The sequence below is a fragment of the Vipera ursinii genome (assembly GCF_947247035.1).
Source record: "Vipera ursinii genome assembly, chromosome: 1".
Lineage (NCBI taxonomy): Eukaryota > Metazoa > Chordata > Lepidosauria > Squamata > Viperidae > Vipera > Vipera ursinii.
Genome location: NC_139512.1, coordinates 342,802,974 through 342,816,453, shown reverse-complemented (window position 1 = coordinate 342,816,453; position 13,480 = coordinate 342,802,974). Strand labels below are relative to the sequence as shown.

The following is a 13,480-nucleotide window of genomic DNA, read 5'->3' as shown; positions in this document are numbered from 1 at the left end:
GGGGACATTGTGATGGTGGTATGTACAAGCATTGTCATAACTTTAAAAGTTCATTGAATGAGTGGTCATTAAGCAAGGGCTATTTGTACTGACTCAGACAATTAGATTACTTATCAATTAATCTACAACAGAGTACTATCCTAAATTTAATTTAATTAAAATGTTTAAAATCCACTGTTACATAATAATTCACTGTTCACATAATTATTACCTATATTTTTATAATTTGAAGAATTTCCAGTTGTTGTTGATGATGGTGGTGATGATGGTGATATTATTATTATTGATCATTGCACAGTCAGCGAGATGTTCAGACTGGATTTGGCATTTTTGTCTACCTATTGAGTCCTTACCAAGGACCTGGGATAGGCAGATGTGGATGTTTGATGGTATTACAGATATCATCTCAGGATGGAAGCAGTTCCTAGTAAGGCCGCCTTTTGCAATTGACTAATGGCAAATTTGTCAATGCCAATGGTGTTCAAGTGGTGCTCCAGTTGTTTTGGGATTGCACCCAAGGTGCCTATTACTATTGGTACTATCCTTGCTTGCCTTTGCCACAGTCTTTCTATTTCTATTTGTGTAGGTCTTTGTATTTTGTTATCTTCTCCAGTTCTTTCTCGTCTATTCTGCTGTCTCCAGGCACTGCCACGTCCACCATCCAGACTTTTTTGTCTTTCTTCTCGACAATTGTTAAGTCCAGGGTATTATGTTGCAGGTGTTTGAATTCTGAAGTCCCAGAGCAGTTTAACTTTATCATTTTCTATGACTTTCTCTATTTTATGATCCCACCAGTTCTTGCTTACAGGCAAATGATATTTCTTGCAGCTCTTCCAATGCACCTTTGTTGCTAGTTTGTCATGCCGCTGCTTTTAGTCAGTCTGTGCAATCTTCTTGCAGCAGCTTATTAGGTGGCCCACTGTTTCTTTAGCTTCTTTGCATAGGCGGCACTTACTGTCTGTTGCTGTCTTCTCAAATTTGACTTTGTATGCATTTGTCCTTAAGGCTTGGTCTTGTGCAGCCAGAATTAGTCCCTCGGTCTCTTTCTTCAACTTTCCTGCTCTTAGCCATTGCCAGGTCTTGTTATTATCTGCTTTCCCAGCTATTTTTTAATGTACTGGCCATGTAGTGCTTTGTCTTCCCATGCCTCTATTCTGTTCTTCATTTGGTCTTTCTTGTAGGACAGTTTGGTCTCTCCAGTAGTCAGTAAGCGTTCCTGTTATACTAACTTCAGTGCACCTTCATCATTGTCTTTCAGATATTCTTCCAAAGCCATTTTTTCTTCTTCAACCATCTGATGTACTTGCAGCATTCCACATCCACCTATTTGCCTCGGTAGATAGAGTCTGTCAATGTCACTGTGTGGATGGAGGGCATGATTCATTGTCATTATTTTTCTGGTCTTCCTATCCATTGATTTTAGTTCTGCTTGAGTCCAGTCCATTATTCCAGCTGTGTATCTGACTGGAATTGCCCAGGTGTTGATTGCCTTCATGGTACTTCCTCCATTGAGTTTGGACTTTAAGATCTTTTTCACTCTCTTGATGTATTCACCTTTAATCTTTTTCTTGACTTCAGTGGGCTTCATGTTGTCAGCTTGAAGGATACCCAAGTATTTGTAGTAATCTTCCTCATCCAGACTCTTAATGTTATTTTTGTGGGGCATCTTGATTCCTTCACTTTTCACTATTTTTCTTGTTTGAGAGTAAGTGTGGCACATTTGTCCAAGACATACGGACAGTGTTCAGCAGCTATTCTATTTCAGATGATGTTTTTCCATATAGCTTCAGATCATCCATGTAAAGGAGGTGGAATAGTTTGGCAGATGTTTTTGAAGTTTGATAGCCATGTCCTGAGTTATTCAGTATTGTTGACAGAGGAAACAGTGCAATAACAAATAGTAGTGGTGATAATGAATCTCCTTGAAATATTCTTCTCTTGATATTAACCTCTCCCAGTCTTTCACCATTGACCTGCAACTATGTCTTCCATTGTGCCATCGATCTTTGAACAAATTTTCTGATGTTTCTACTGACTCCTGTTATTTCTAGGCACTTGATTATCCAGTCATGTGGCAGAGTCAAATGCCTTTTTGTAGTCAATCCATGCCATATTCCTTTTCTTGCAGTTTTCCAAGATAATTTTGTCCATTAGGAGTCGATCTTTTGTTCCTCTGCTATTTCTGCTCGGGTGGAAAGAGACTGTTTTCAACTAGATGCTGTTGTACTGCATCAGCTACCACACCAGTTACCAATTTTAAAGTTGTTGGTAAGCAGGTAATTGGCCTGTAGTTGCCTGGTGTGGCCACTTTTGCTGGATTTTTCATTATTAAGTAGGTTTTCCCAGTTGTTAGCCACTTTTCCCCCCTTCATGGATTACTGCCTTGTCGTGGCGAAGGGGCTTGCGTAATTCAATGAAGCTATGAGCTATGCCATGCAGGGCCACCCAAGATGGACAGGTCATAGCAGAGAGTTCTGACAAAACGTGATCCACTGGAGAAGGAAATGGCAACTCACTCCAGTATCTTTGCCATGTAAACCCTATGGACAGTACCAAAAGGCAAAACGATACGACGCTGGAAGATGAGCCCCTCAGGTCGGAAGGCGTCCAATATGCTACTGGGGAAGAACAGAAGGCTAGTACTAGTAGTGCAAGAAAGAATGAAGCGACTGGGCCAAAGCCGAAAGGACGCTCAGCTGTGGATGTGTCTGGTGGTGAAAGGAAAGTCTGATGCTGTAAAGATTTTTTCTCCATAGGAACCTGCAATGTAAGATCCATGAATCAAGGAAAGCTGGATGTGGTCAAACAAGAGATGACAAGACTGAACATCGACATCTTAGGTATCAGTGAACTAAAATGGACAGGAATGGGTGAATTTAATTCAGATGACCATCAGGTATACTACTGCGGGCAAGAATCCCTCAGAAGAAATGGAGTAGCCTTCATAGTCAATAAAAGAGTAGGAAAAGCAATACTGGGATACAATCCTCAAAATGACAGAATGATCTCAGTTCGAATCCAAGGCAAACCATTCAATATTACAGTAGTCCAAGTCTATGCCCCAACCACCAGTGCTGAAGAGGATGAAATTGACCAGTTCTATGAAGCCCTACAGCACCTTATAGAACTAACACCAAAAATGATGTCCTTATCATCATGGGGGATTGGAATGCTAAAGTAGAAAGCCAAAAGATAACCGGAATAACAGGCAAGTTTCGCCTTGGAGTACAAAATGAAGCAGGGCACAGGTTGATAGAATTTTGTCAAGAGAATACGATGGTCATAGCAAACACTCTTTTCCAACAACCCAAGAGACGGCTCTACACATGGACATCACCAGACGGTCAACACAGAAATCAGATTGACTATGTGCTCTGCAGCCAAAGATGGAGAACCTCCATACAGTCAGTAAAAACAAGACCAGGAGCTGACTGTGGCTCAGACCATGAGCTTCTTGTTGCAAAGTTTAGGCTTAAACTGAAGAAAGTAGGGAAAAGCACTAGGCCACTTAGGTATGAATTAAATCATATCCCGGTTGAATATACAGTAGAGGTGACAAATAGATTTAAGGAATTACGATTTGATAGACAGAGTGCCTGAAGAACTATGGACAGAGGTTCGCAACATTGTACAACAGGTAGCATCCAAAACCATCCCAAAGAAAAAGAAATGCAAGAAAGCAAAATGTCTGTATGAGGAAGCTTTGCAAATAGCTGAGGAAAGGAGGAAAGCAAAAGGCAAGGGAGAAAAAGAAAGATACGCCCAATTGAATGCAGAATTCCAGAGAATAGCTAGAAGAGATAAGAATGCCTTCTTAAATGAACAGTGCAAAGAAATAGAAGAAAACAATAGAATAGGGAGGGCCAGAGATCTTTTCAACAAAATTGGAGAGATGAAGGGAACGTTTAATGCAAAAATGGGCATGATAAAGGACCAAAACGGCAAGGACCTAACAGAGGCAGAAGAGATTAAGAAGAGGTGGCAAAATTACACAGAAGAACTATACAAGAATAAGCTTAACATCCCTGATAATCACAATGAGGTGGTCACTGACCTCGAGCCAGACATCCTAGAATGTGAAGTGAAGTGGGCCTTAGAAAAGTTGAGCAACAACAAAGCTAGTGGAGGTGACAGTATTCCAGCTGAGCTATTCAAAATCTTAAAAGACGATGCAGTAAAAGTGCTACACTCAATTTGCCAGCAAATTTGGGAAACTCAACAGTGGCCACAGGATTGGAAAAGATCAGTTCACATTCCAATTCCAATTCCAAAGAAAGACAATGCCAAAGAATGTTCAAACTATCGCACCGTTGCACTCATTTCTTAAGCTAGTAAAGTTATGCTTAAAATCCTACAAGCTAGACTCCAGCAGTATGTGGATCGAGAACTACCAGAAGTACAGGTAGGATTTTGAAGAGGCAGAGGAACTAGAGATCAAATTGCCAATATACGCTGGATCATGGAGAAAGCTAGAGAGTTCCAGAAAAACATATACTTCTGCTTCATTGACTATGCTAAAGCCTTTGATTGTGTGGATCATAACAAACTGTGGCAAGTTCTTAAAGAGATGGGTGTACCAGACCATCTTATTTGTCTCTTGAGAAACCTATATGCGGGCCAAGAAGCAACAGTGAGAACTGGACACGGAACCACTGATTGGTTCAAAATTGGGAAAGGAGTCCGGCAAGACTGTATACTGTCGCCCTGCCTATTTAACTTATGTGGAGAGAACATCATGAGAAAGGCAAGGCTAGATGAATCAAAAGTTGGAATTAAGATTGCCGGAAGAAATATCAACAACCTAAGATATGCAGATGATACCACTCTAATGGCAGAAAGTGAAGAAGAACTAAAGAGCCTCTTGTTGCGGGTGAAGGAGAGTGCAAAACTTGGGTTGAAACTAAACATTAAGAAAACTAAGATCACGGCATCCGGCCCTCTCAATTCCTGGCAAATAGATGGAGAAGAAATGGAGGTAGTGACAGATTTTATTTTCCTGGGCTCTAAGATCACTGCAGATGGGGACTGTAGCCAAGCAATTAAAAGACGCTTGCTCCTCGGGAGGAAAGCCATGATAAATCTAGACAGTACACTAAAAAGCAGAGACATCACCCTGTGAACAAAAGTGCATATAGTCAAGGCTGTGGTCTTCCCAGTTGCAATGTATGACAGTGAAAGTTGGACTATAAGAAAGGCCGAGCACCAAAGAATTGAGGCCTTTGAGCTATGGTGCTGGAGAAGACTCCTGTGAGTTCCTTGGACTGCAAGGCGATCAAACCAGTCAGTCCTAGAGGAGATCAACCCTGACTGCTCTTTAGAAGGCCAGATCCTGAAGTTGAAACTCAAATACTTTGGCCACCTAATGAGAAGGAAGGACTCACTGGAGAAGAGCCTAATGCTGGGAAAGATTGAGGGCAAGAGAAGAATGGGACGACAGAAAATGAGATGGCTGGATGGAGTCACTGAAGCAGTAGGTGTGAGCTTAAATGGACTCCAGAAGATGGTAGAGGACAGGAAGTCCTGGAGGAATATTGTCCATAGGGTTGCGATGGGTTGGACACGACTTCGCAGCTAACAAGAAGCCACTTTTCAATTTCTCCTCCTTGTAGTACATTGTTGAACTGCTTGGCAATGAGTGGGTATATAACAGTTAGATGTTTCAACCAAAACCCATGCAGTTCATCTTCACCTGATGCTGACCAATTTTTGATGTTCCTTGCTCTTTTTTTCTACCATTTTTGTTGTTATTACTAGTTCTTTCATTTCAACTTCTGTTTTATTTGCATCCATCTCTTTTAACCAAGCCGCATCCTTGTTATGTTTCTTTGGGTTATTCCATATCTGCTTCCAGAACTGCACTGTTTCTTCCTTGTCAGGTACTGACTGATTCATTGCAGTTTATCTATTGATGGATTGGTAGAAACATTTCTGATTGGGTTGAAATTGGAGATTCTGCCTATAATTTGCAATTCGAGCTTTGTATCTACTGATTTTCCTGACTATAGCTGTTATTTGCTGCTTTATTATTTCCAATGCTTCCTTGAGCTTCCTTGTTTCTAAGTGGTATTTCTTGATTAGGTTTTCTTTGGTCTTCTTGTTCTTCAGCTTCTTTTCTTTCATCTGTTCTAGCTTGCTTGCGTGTGATCTTAACTTGCTGATCTTATTTTCTAGTCTAACCTTCCATTTTTGTGGTGCACTGTTTGTTTGTTTTTCTTCTTTGTTGATTTTGCATCCCAGGTATTCAGTTATAACCAGTGCTTTTTTTCTAAAAAAAAAAAAAGGTGCCGGAACTCATAGGTGCTGTCACTGGGAGCAATGCTGGTGTCTTACTACAGTGTCGCCGCCCATCGTTTGCACCCCCACCCCTGCGGCTAGGAGCCACATGCCGTGGGGATTCCCCTCCCCACAGCCGCCATGGGGATTCCCCTCCCCGCAATTGCCACGCTGCGGCCCGTGCTGAGCCCCCACCCGGAGCTGCTCCGAACCCTGACCCAGAGCTGTGTTCCTCGTGGCAGTGGTCTCCGGCGCCAAACAGCCTCTTTCAAACCACATTCAGAAAAATTTGTAACAAACACTGGAATTCTCAAGGCCATGTTTGGTATTTCCCAGCAATCTGTTACTGGAAGGAAAAAGCAATCCCTGCTGCGTTACTGATCCCAGAGAAGCATTTGCATGTATGCAGGTATCCTTAGGGTGCCATTGTTATGGATGAGAAATATTGGTTGCAAAGTTGGCATTTCTGGATGTAATACAGATATTTTGGACTTATTTTTGTTTCTTTGCATGTTTGATATTTTTAAAAAGGCATATACTACTGACTACACATATGTAACATCTTTTGCTAGGATACATGACCACTGCTTGTCCAGAATGTGAAAAGTGAAAGATTGTGACTAAACAAAATTTTAATGTACAGATAATACCACCAGAAATTATTTTAGCCTTTTTAATAAATGTTGTTACTGATGTTAAGCTCACCATGGAAAACATCAAATATTGTTATGTATATACTAGGTTAATTATTTAAAGACTGAAGTGCAACATAACTAGATTCTAAATAATCTATTTTTCAAAACATACAACAGTGCAAACAGTAAAAGTAAAGTCCAAATTAAGAATATTTCATTCTTAAGAATTGTTTAATTTAAAGTGGTTTAGTTGTAATAGATGGTTATAGATTCAAAATAGTTTTCAAGAGTGTACAAAAGATACTATTTCTTTTCTAGCATCAGCTAAATTAGACATATTACATTGAGAAAAATGTTCATTGCAGAGATGTTAACATAGGAAATAGATTATTTTGTTATCTAATTTTACCTTCCAAAAGACAGAAGCAGATGAAAAATGTGAGGTTCTTTCCTGTTGGCTTTTTTGAATTAGCTGTTTTAGATTCTAAAAGTTTAGTTCCTAAAGAAGTAACCTTGTAAATAATTTTAACGTCTTCCTCTAGTGCAGGGTAGGCAACCTTGGCTCTTTTATGACTCAAGGACTTCAGCTCCCAGAATTCCTGAGCCAGCATGGCTCAGCTTGGAAACCTCTCTCTTACCCTTCAGCGTGGCTGGCTTAGGATTTCTGGGAGTTGAAGTCCATGAGTCATAAAAAAGAGCCAAGATTGCCTACTCCTAAAGCCAATAGAGCTTTTTTTTTTGCAAAAAAAGCCCTGGTTATAACTGCAGCTATGCTGTACATTAGTTGGTTTGTTTCTTGCAGTGAATTGGTGCTTATACTTGATTTTGCAGTATTTGCATCTTTGGAACAAGCTTCAATGCAGGCAGCCTTATTCTGTTGTTTTTGTGCTGTTCTAGATGCTCAGTTATTCTTTGTTTCAATTCTTTTATTTCTTTAGTTAGAGGGCTTTGTTGTTGTTGTTGTTGTTGAAAAAGAGTTGGAAGGGACTCCCTGCTCAGGCAGGAAACCCTATACCACAGATGTCAAACTCGCTGTGTCACATGACATGTCGTATCACGACTTTTTTTGCAGTGCCGGAGCTGGGGTGGGCACGGCCTCCATATGATGCAACCGGTTTAACACCCCTGCCCTATACCATTTCAGACAAATGGCTATCTAATCTCTTCTTAAAAACCTCCAGTGTTGGAGCATTCACAACTTCTGAAGGCAGGTTGTTCCACTGATTAATTGTTCTCACTGTCAGGAAATTTCTCCTTAGTTCTAAGTTGCTTCTCTCCCAGATTAGTTTCCATTAATTGCTTCTTGTCCTGCCTTCAGAGTAATTTTCAGAGTAATTTCAGGAATAGGAGCAGGAACCAAATTTCCTTTTAAAAAAAAACTAATTATTCTGGGAAAAGACGGAGGAATGGATGGTTAGATTCAGCAAAGCTGTTGTTGAATAAAACTCTATTACAGAGTAATAGTATCAACTTCAAATTGAAAATTGTCATGCTGTTGGTACTGCTGTTTATTTATTTAAATAATTTATATGGCAGCCGATCTCACAACAATGATTCTGGGTGGCATACAAAGATTAATATTAAACAACAAACTTAAATCATAATATTATGTTCAATATTGTACTTGCGATTTAGGTTAATTCTATGCACTTTGTAACTGTAGTTTTGGGGAGAAAAAAGAAAGAGGGCAAAATCATAACTGAATTTGCTGTGAAGATTGAGAAAAATGAGGGACTAGGAGTAATACGGTATGGATTTTCTTTTTCTTAGTAAGATTTGTGGAGTTTTGTGCACACATACATACATGCACTTACTTCAGCGTTTTGATCTTTCGTAGCCTTGTAGATTTGGGCACTGCTCTTTCCAACAAAAGTTCTGTAGTTATTTTGGACATACTTAACTCCTTCCAATATTCTGCAGATCCAAGAGTGTCTTTAATCTTCCAGAAATGTTGCTAGTAAAAAGAATAACAAGAGAATTGTTTAAATATCGTCCCAATGTTGCAGATCAAGAAAACTGCTCAGGTAGGTACAGTTGCAGTATAGGCATTCTATCTCCTTACTGTATATTGTTTTGTAATATTAGACTGAAATGCAGGTTGGAGACAATCTAAGAAATGTGGCTTGTGTCTCTTTTGAAATGGAACACACTTCTATATTTATTTATACATGCCAGTTTAAGACGGGGACAGGGGAGGACCTCTTGCGGGGACGGGCCGAGGAGTTTAGTTAGCATCTGCTGGATAAAATCACTCAGATTCGGGCTCGTCTGGACTCTGACTGGGCAGTATCTGATGAGGGGGAAGCGATGGGTTTGGCCGATAATATTTGGGAGGAGTTTGATCCTGTGACTCCGGATGAAGTGGACAGGATCATGGGGAGATTAACTGCTGCCACGTGTTTGTTGGACCCGTGCCCCTCCTGGCTGGTTTATGCAGCTCGGGAGGTGACACGAGGCTGGCTCCTGGCAGTTATTAATGCTTCCTTGAGTGAGGGGTGCTTCTCTGCCACCTTGAAGGAGGCGGTGGTGAGGCCCCTCCTCAAGAAACCTGCCTTGGATCCAGCTATTTTAAATAATTTTCATCCTGTCTCCAACCTTCGCTTTCTTGCGAAGGTTGTTGAGAGCGTGGTGGCACGGCAGTTCCCTTTGGTCCTGGAGGAAACTGAGTATCTGGATCCGTACCAATCGGGTTTCAGGCCCGGGTACAGCACGAAGACGGCATTGGTCCCACTGGTGGATGATCTCTGGCGGGCCCGGGATAGGGGTTATTCCTCTGTCCTGGTCCTATTAGATCTCTCAGCGGCTTTTGATACCATCGACCATGGTATCTTACTGCAACCTCTTGGGGGGTTGGGAGTGGGAGGCACCATTTTACGGTGGTTCTCATCCTACTTCTCGGGCTGTTTGCAGACGGTGTTGACAGGAGGGCAGAGGTCAACCCCGAAGCCCCTTAGTTGTGGGGTGCCCCCAGGGGTCGGTCCTCTCTCCCCTCCTGTTCAACATCTATATGAAGCCACTGGGTGAGATCATCCATGGTTTCGGGGTGAAGTATCATCAATATGCTGATGATACCCAGCTTTTCATCTCCACCCCGAACTGACCCAGTGATGCCCTCGACGTGATGTCCCGTTGCCTAGAAGCGGTACGAATCTGGATGGGGAAGAACAGGCTCCAGCTCAACCCAGCCAAGACTGAGTGGCTCTACGTACCAGCATCTCGTTTAGTCCAAGAGGTTCTGTCTTTGGTTATGGGAGGAGAGGTGTTACCTCCCGTTGATAGGGCGCACAACTTAGGCGTCCTCCTGGATACACGACTCAGTTTTGAAGATCATATAGGAGTTGTGGCCAGGGGGGCATTTGTCCAGGTGCGCCAGTTGCGCCCCTATCTGGACCGAGATGCTCTACATACAGTCACTCATACACTCGGTACCTCCCGTATAGATTACTGCAATGCTCTCTACTTGGGGCTGCCCTTGAAGACCACCCAGAGACTCCAGCTGGTGCAGAATGCGCCCGCGCGGGTTGTGATGGGAGCATCCCCATACTCCCATATTACACCCCTCCTGCGTGAGCTACATTGGTTACCGGTTGTCCTCCAGGTGAGATTTAAGGTGCTGGTTCTTACCTATAAAGCCCTACATGGCTTAGGCCCGGGATATTTGCAGGACCGTCTGCTGCCAGGAACGACCTCCCATCGCCTGGTGCGCTCACACAGGGAGGGCCTCCTCAGGGTGCCGTCAGCTAGACAATATCGCCTGGCGACACCCAGGGAGAGGGCCTTCTCTGTGGGAGTGCCGGCCCTGTGGAATCAACTTCCCCTTGAGCTCCGGATGGCCCCGGATCTCTGGTCCTTTCGTCACGGCCTTAAAACATTTCTCTTCCATCAGGCTGACCTGGACTGACGATAGGGATTTTTAAATAGAATATTTTTAATATACAATTTATTTAATTGGTCTCCTACTAGCTATGTTTTCCTGAAATTTTGACCACCTTTCTACCTCATAGGTATTGTGACAAGTTACTATATTCTGATTATTCCTGTCTTTCTTAAGATGATTTATGCCAGTTTATTTTTTATGTTTTTCAACTTCAGATCTCTCAATTAGATGGCTCATTTTTTAAAAAAATAACCATTTGTTATAAGTCATTTGATGATCATAGTATGCTTGGTAGGCATTTTACTAAACTGAGAATCTTTCTGAACTGCTTTAGGGTTTGTACCTGTAAATGGAGATTTCTCCCGTTTCCCTCCTGGGATTGCTTTTGAGCATTTATAAGGGTGAGCATTTCATTCACATTCACCTTGCCCTTAAAAATATGAATTTACATTCAGCTAGATAAGCTCTACATTAAAGCATTTCAGTATTCTAGTTTTCTAGAATGTTAGCTTGTTGGATTCTAGTACTTGCTGACTGCATAGTAAACCATTCTGCATAGTAAATCATTCTCCAGTGAATTAACTCTGTTATTATGGGCTTCTATCTAGGCTTCTATCTAGGCTATCATCAGCTGGAGTCTTGGGTATATTATGCCAGGCATAAAAAAACCATGATGAATTTATCAAAGGTTCTGTACCAGCAATTCAGCCAACTCAGAGACTAAATTATGTCCAGGCACCTCTGGTAAAGACCATCATACAGCTGTTGTTTACTATCCTTCTTCTATATGAAATAGGGAAGGGTAATCATTCACTTATTAAGATTTCTTTCAGCATTACTTATTGTCAATATTAAGCCTTGTTCATGAGTTCTTTCAGTCATTCAGAATTCATTCAGTCTCACTTTCTTAGGCCATAAACATCTGACTACATTAGGTTTCCAAACAAAGCAATAGCCAAAAGGAAAAAATATATATATTCCAAGGAGAATATCCCAGAGAAAGATAAACAGACCTTCACTTCAGGAGCAGAAAATCTTATCCAATCTTGGGAAAATAGACTGAAACTAAATGCATATTACTTCCCTTTCAGCATTACTCCCAATTGTCATGGAGGTGTGGAAAAAGATAATTATTTCTTCCTTGCCCCATTAATTTTAAACCATAACCACACTTAGTGCTGCAGTGTGCTTGTTGGCAAAGCAAAGGTTCAGCCAGCCAATTTGCTTAATGGTCAGGGAAGAAATGAAAAAATGCAATAGACATTATCAAACTTTATGTCCCTTTTAACAGATATTGTTGCTGGGGTGGATAAAGAGGAAGTGGATCATTTTAACTTTGCAGAGACTTAAAGGGTAAGCTTGGGGGTGGGGGGGAGTTGAAGACCTAAAAAGGGATGCTGGGAGACAACAGGTGGATTTCCTCACTTAATGTTATCATTTGATGTTACTTCGATATGCAGTTGGCATGTTACATAATTGAGCAACACTTCCTTTATTTTCACTGAAAACAGCAAGTACTAAAATACTGAAAAAATATTGTTTTTATGTTATTTATTTTAGATAAGCTGTATCTTCCCCATTTTAGACAAATTGCACAGGCAGAAAGAACAGAACTCCCAGTTATTCAATTCAAAAACTAAAATGTTTGATAAATAAAAACATCAGAGTTCTTTATTACACACATAACTTATTTCCATATTGAAAATTTTTGCCATACAAGCCCTTTAGTTCATTTTCTTGCATAGTTAAACAGGGATCCTCAACATCAATAGAAATCTCCCTTGGCATGCACCAAACAATGTAATGCTCTTTAAAAAGCATTAATATTTTTATGGATTTATTTATCTAGGAGACAATGTAAATACTGCCTCCACGTCTTTTATTTCCATGCATGCTTCCAATTCATTTTTTATAAATGTGACTGATTGCACTTCACTATTTTGAAGCCTTCTGTAATCTATTTTCATGCTGCCTCATGTTATTTTAGATTTTGCAGGATGCTACTTTATCATAATAAGCTAAAGAGGAAATGATTACCTGACCACAAACGGTTACTTGAAGAAATTACTGTATATATGAAAAGATGAAGCTTGAAATAAGTTATTGGAAGATGGAAAGAGACTGTGCCTATCGGCCATCACTTGAGGGGTGCCACAGGGTTTCATGCTGCCTCCCCTTCTGTTTACCGTCTACATGAAACTTCTGGGTGTGGTTATCTGTCAGTATGGAGTCAGGCACCACCAATATGCTGATGATACCCAGTTGTTGAAAAGTTTTAAAATACAGTTTTCCTTTAAAAAAACCCCCTTCCCCCTCCCTGCTCCCCCCCCTACCTCCCCCCAACCTCCCTCCCTCCACCCCTCCCTCCACCCCCCTCCCCCCCCCGACTTCCCAGAGCTAAATACAAGGTATATATATATAAAAAAGCAATCATAAACAACCATATACTAACAACTATAAATTCTAAAATCCATCACTCTCTAGCTTATATATGATAAGACACACCTTAGCAATATTAAATATATATAAAAAACTAGAATAGAAAAAGAAAAAAAAAACGAAAGAAGACTTATTCGAATGCTACATAAAACTTCTTAACCCTATACTTGTTCTGGATAAACTCAATCCATTTTCTCCATTCCATAATATAACGTTCTTGCGAATGATCTTTCAAATAGGCCGAAATCTTCGCCAT

The 13,480-nt window shown here is 40.9% G+C and overlaps 1 protein-coding gene across 3 annotated transcripts in view; it reads right to left on the bottom strand.

The window, feature by feature from the left end:
• The window catches only part of LRWD1 (leucine rich repeats and WD repeat domain containing 1), a 58,646-nt gene that overhangs the window by 20,975 nt on the left and 24,191 nt on the right, over window positions 1-13,480 (bottom strand). For 2 of the 3 annotated variants that reach the window (XM_083350658.1, XM_083350659.1), the window contains one exon: window positions 8,723-8,862. In XM_083350658.1, the coding sequence (XP_083206784.1) occupies window positions 8,723-8,802 (80 nt within the window). In that variant the 5' untranslated portion in view covers window positions 8,803-8,862. Of the gene's footprint in view, window positions 1-8,722; window positions 8,863-11,128; window positions 11,210-13,480 lie in introns of those variants that run through there. The other variant, XM_083350657.1, reaches the window with a different exon arrangement.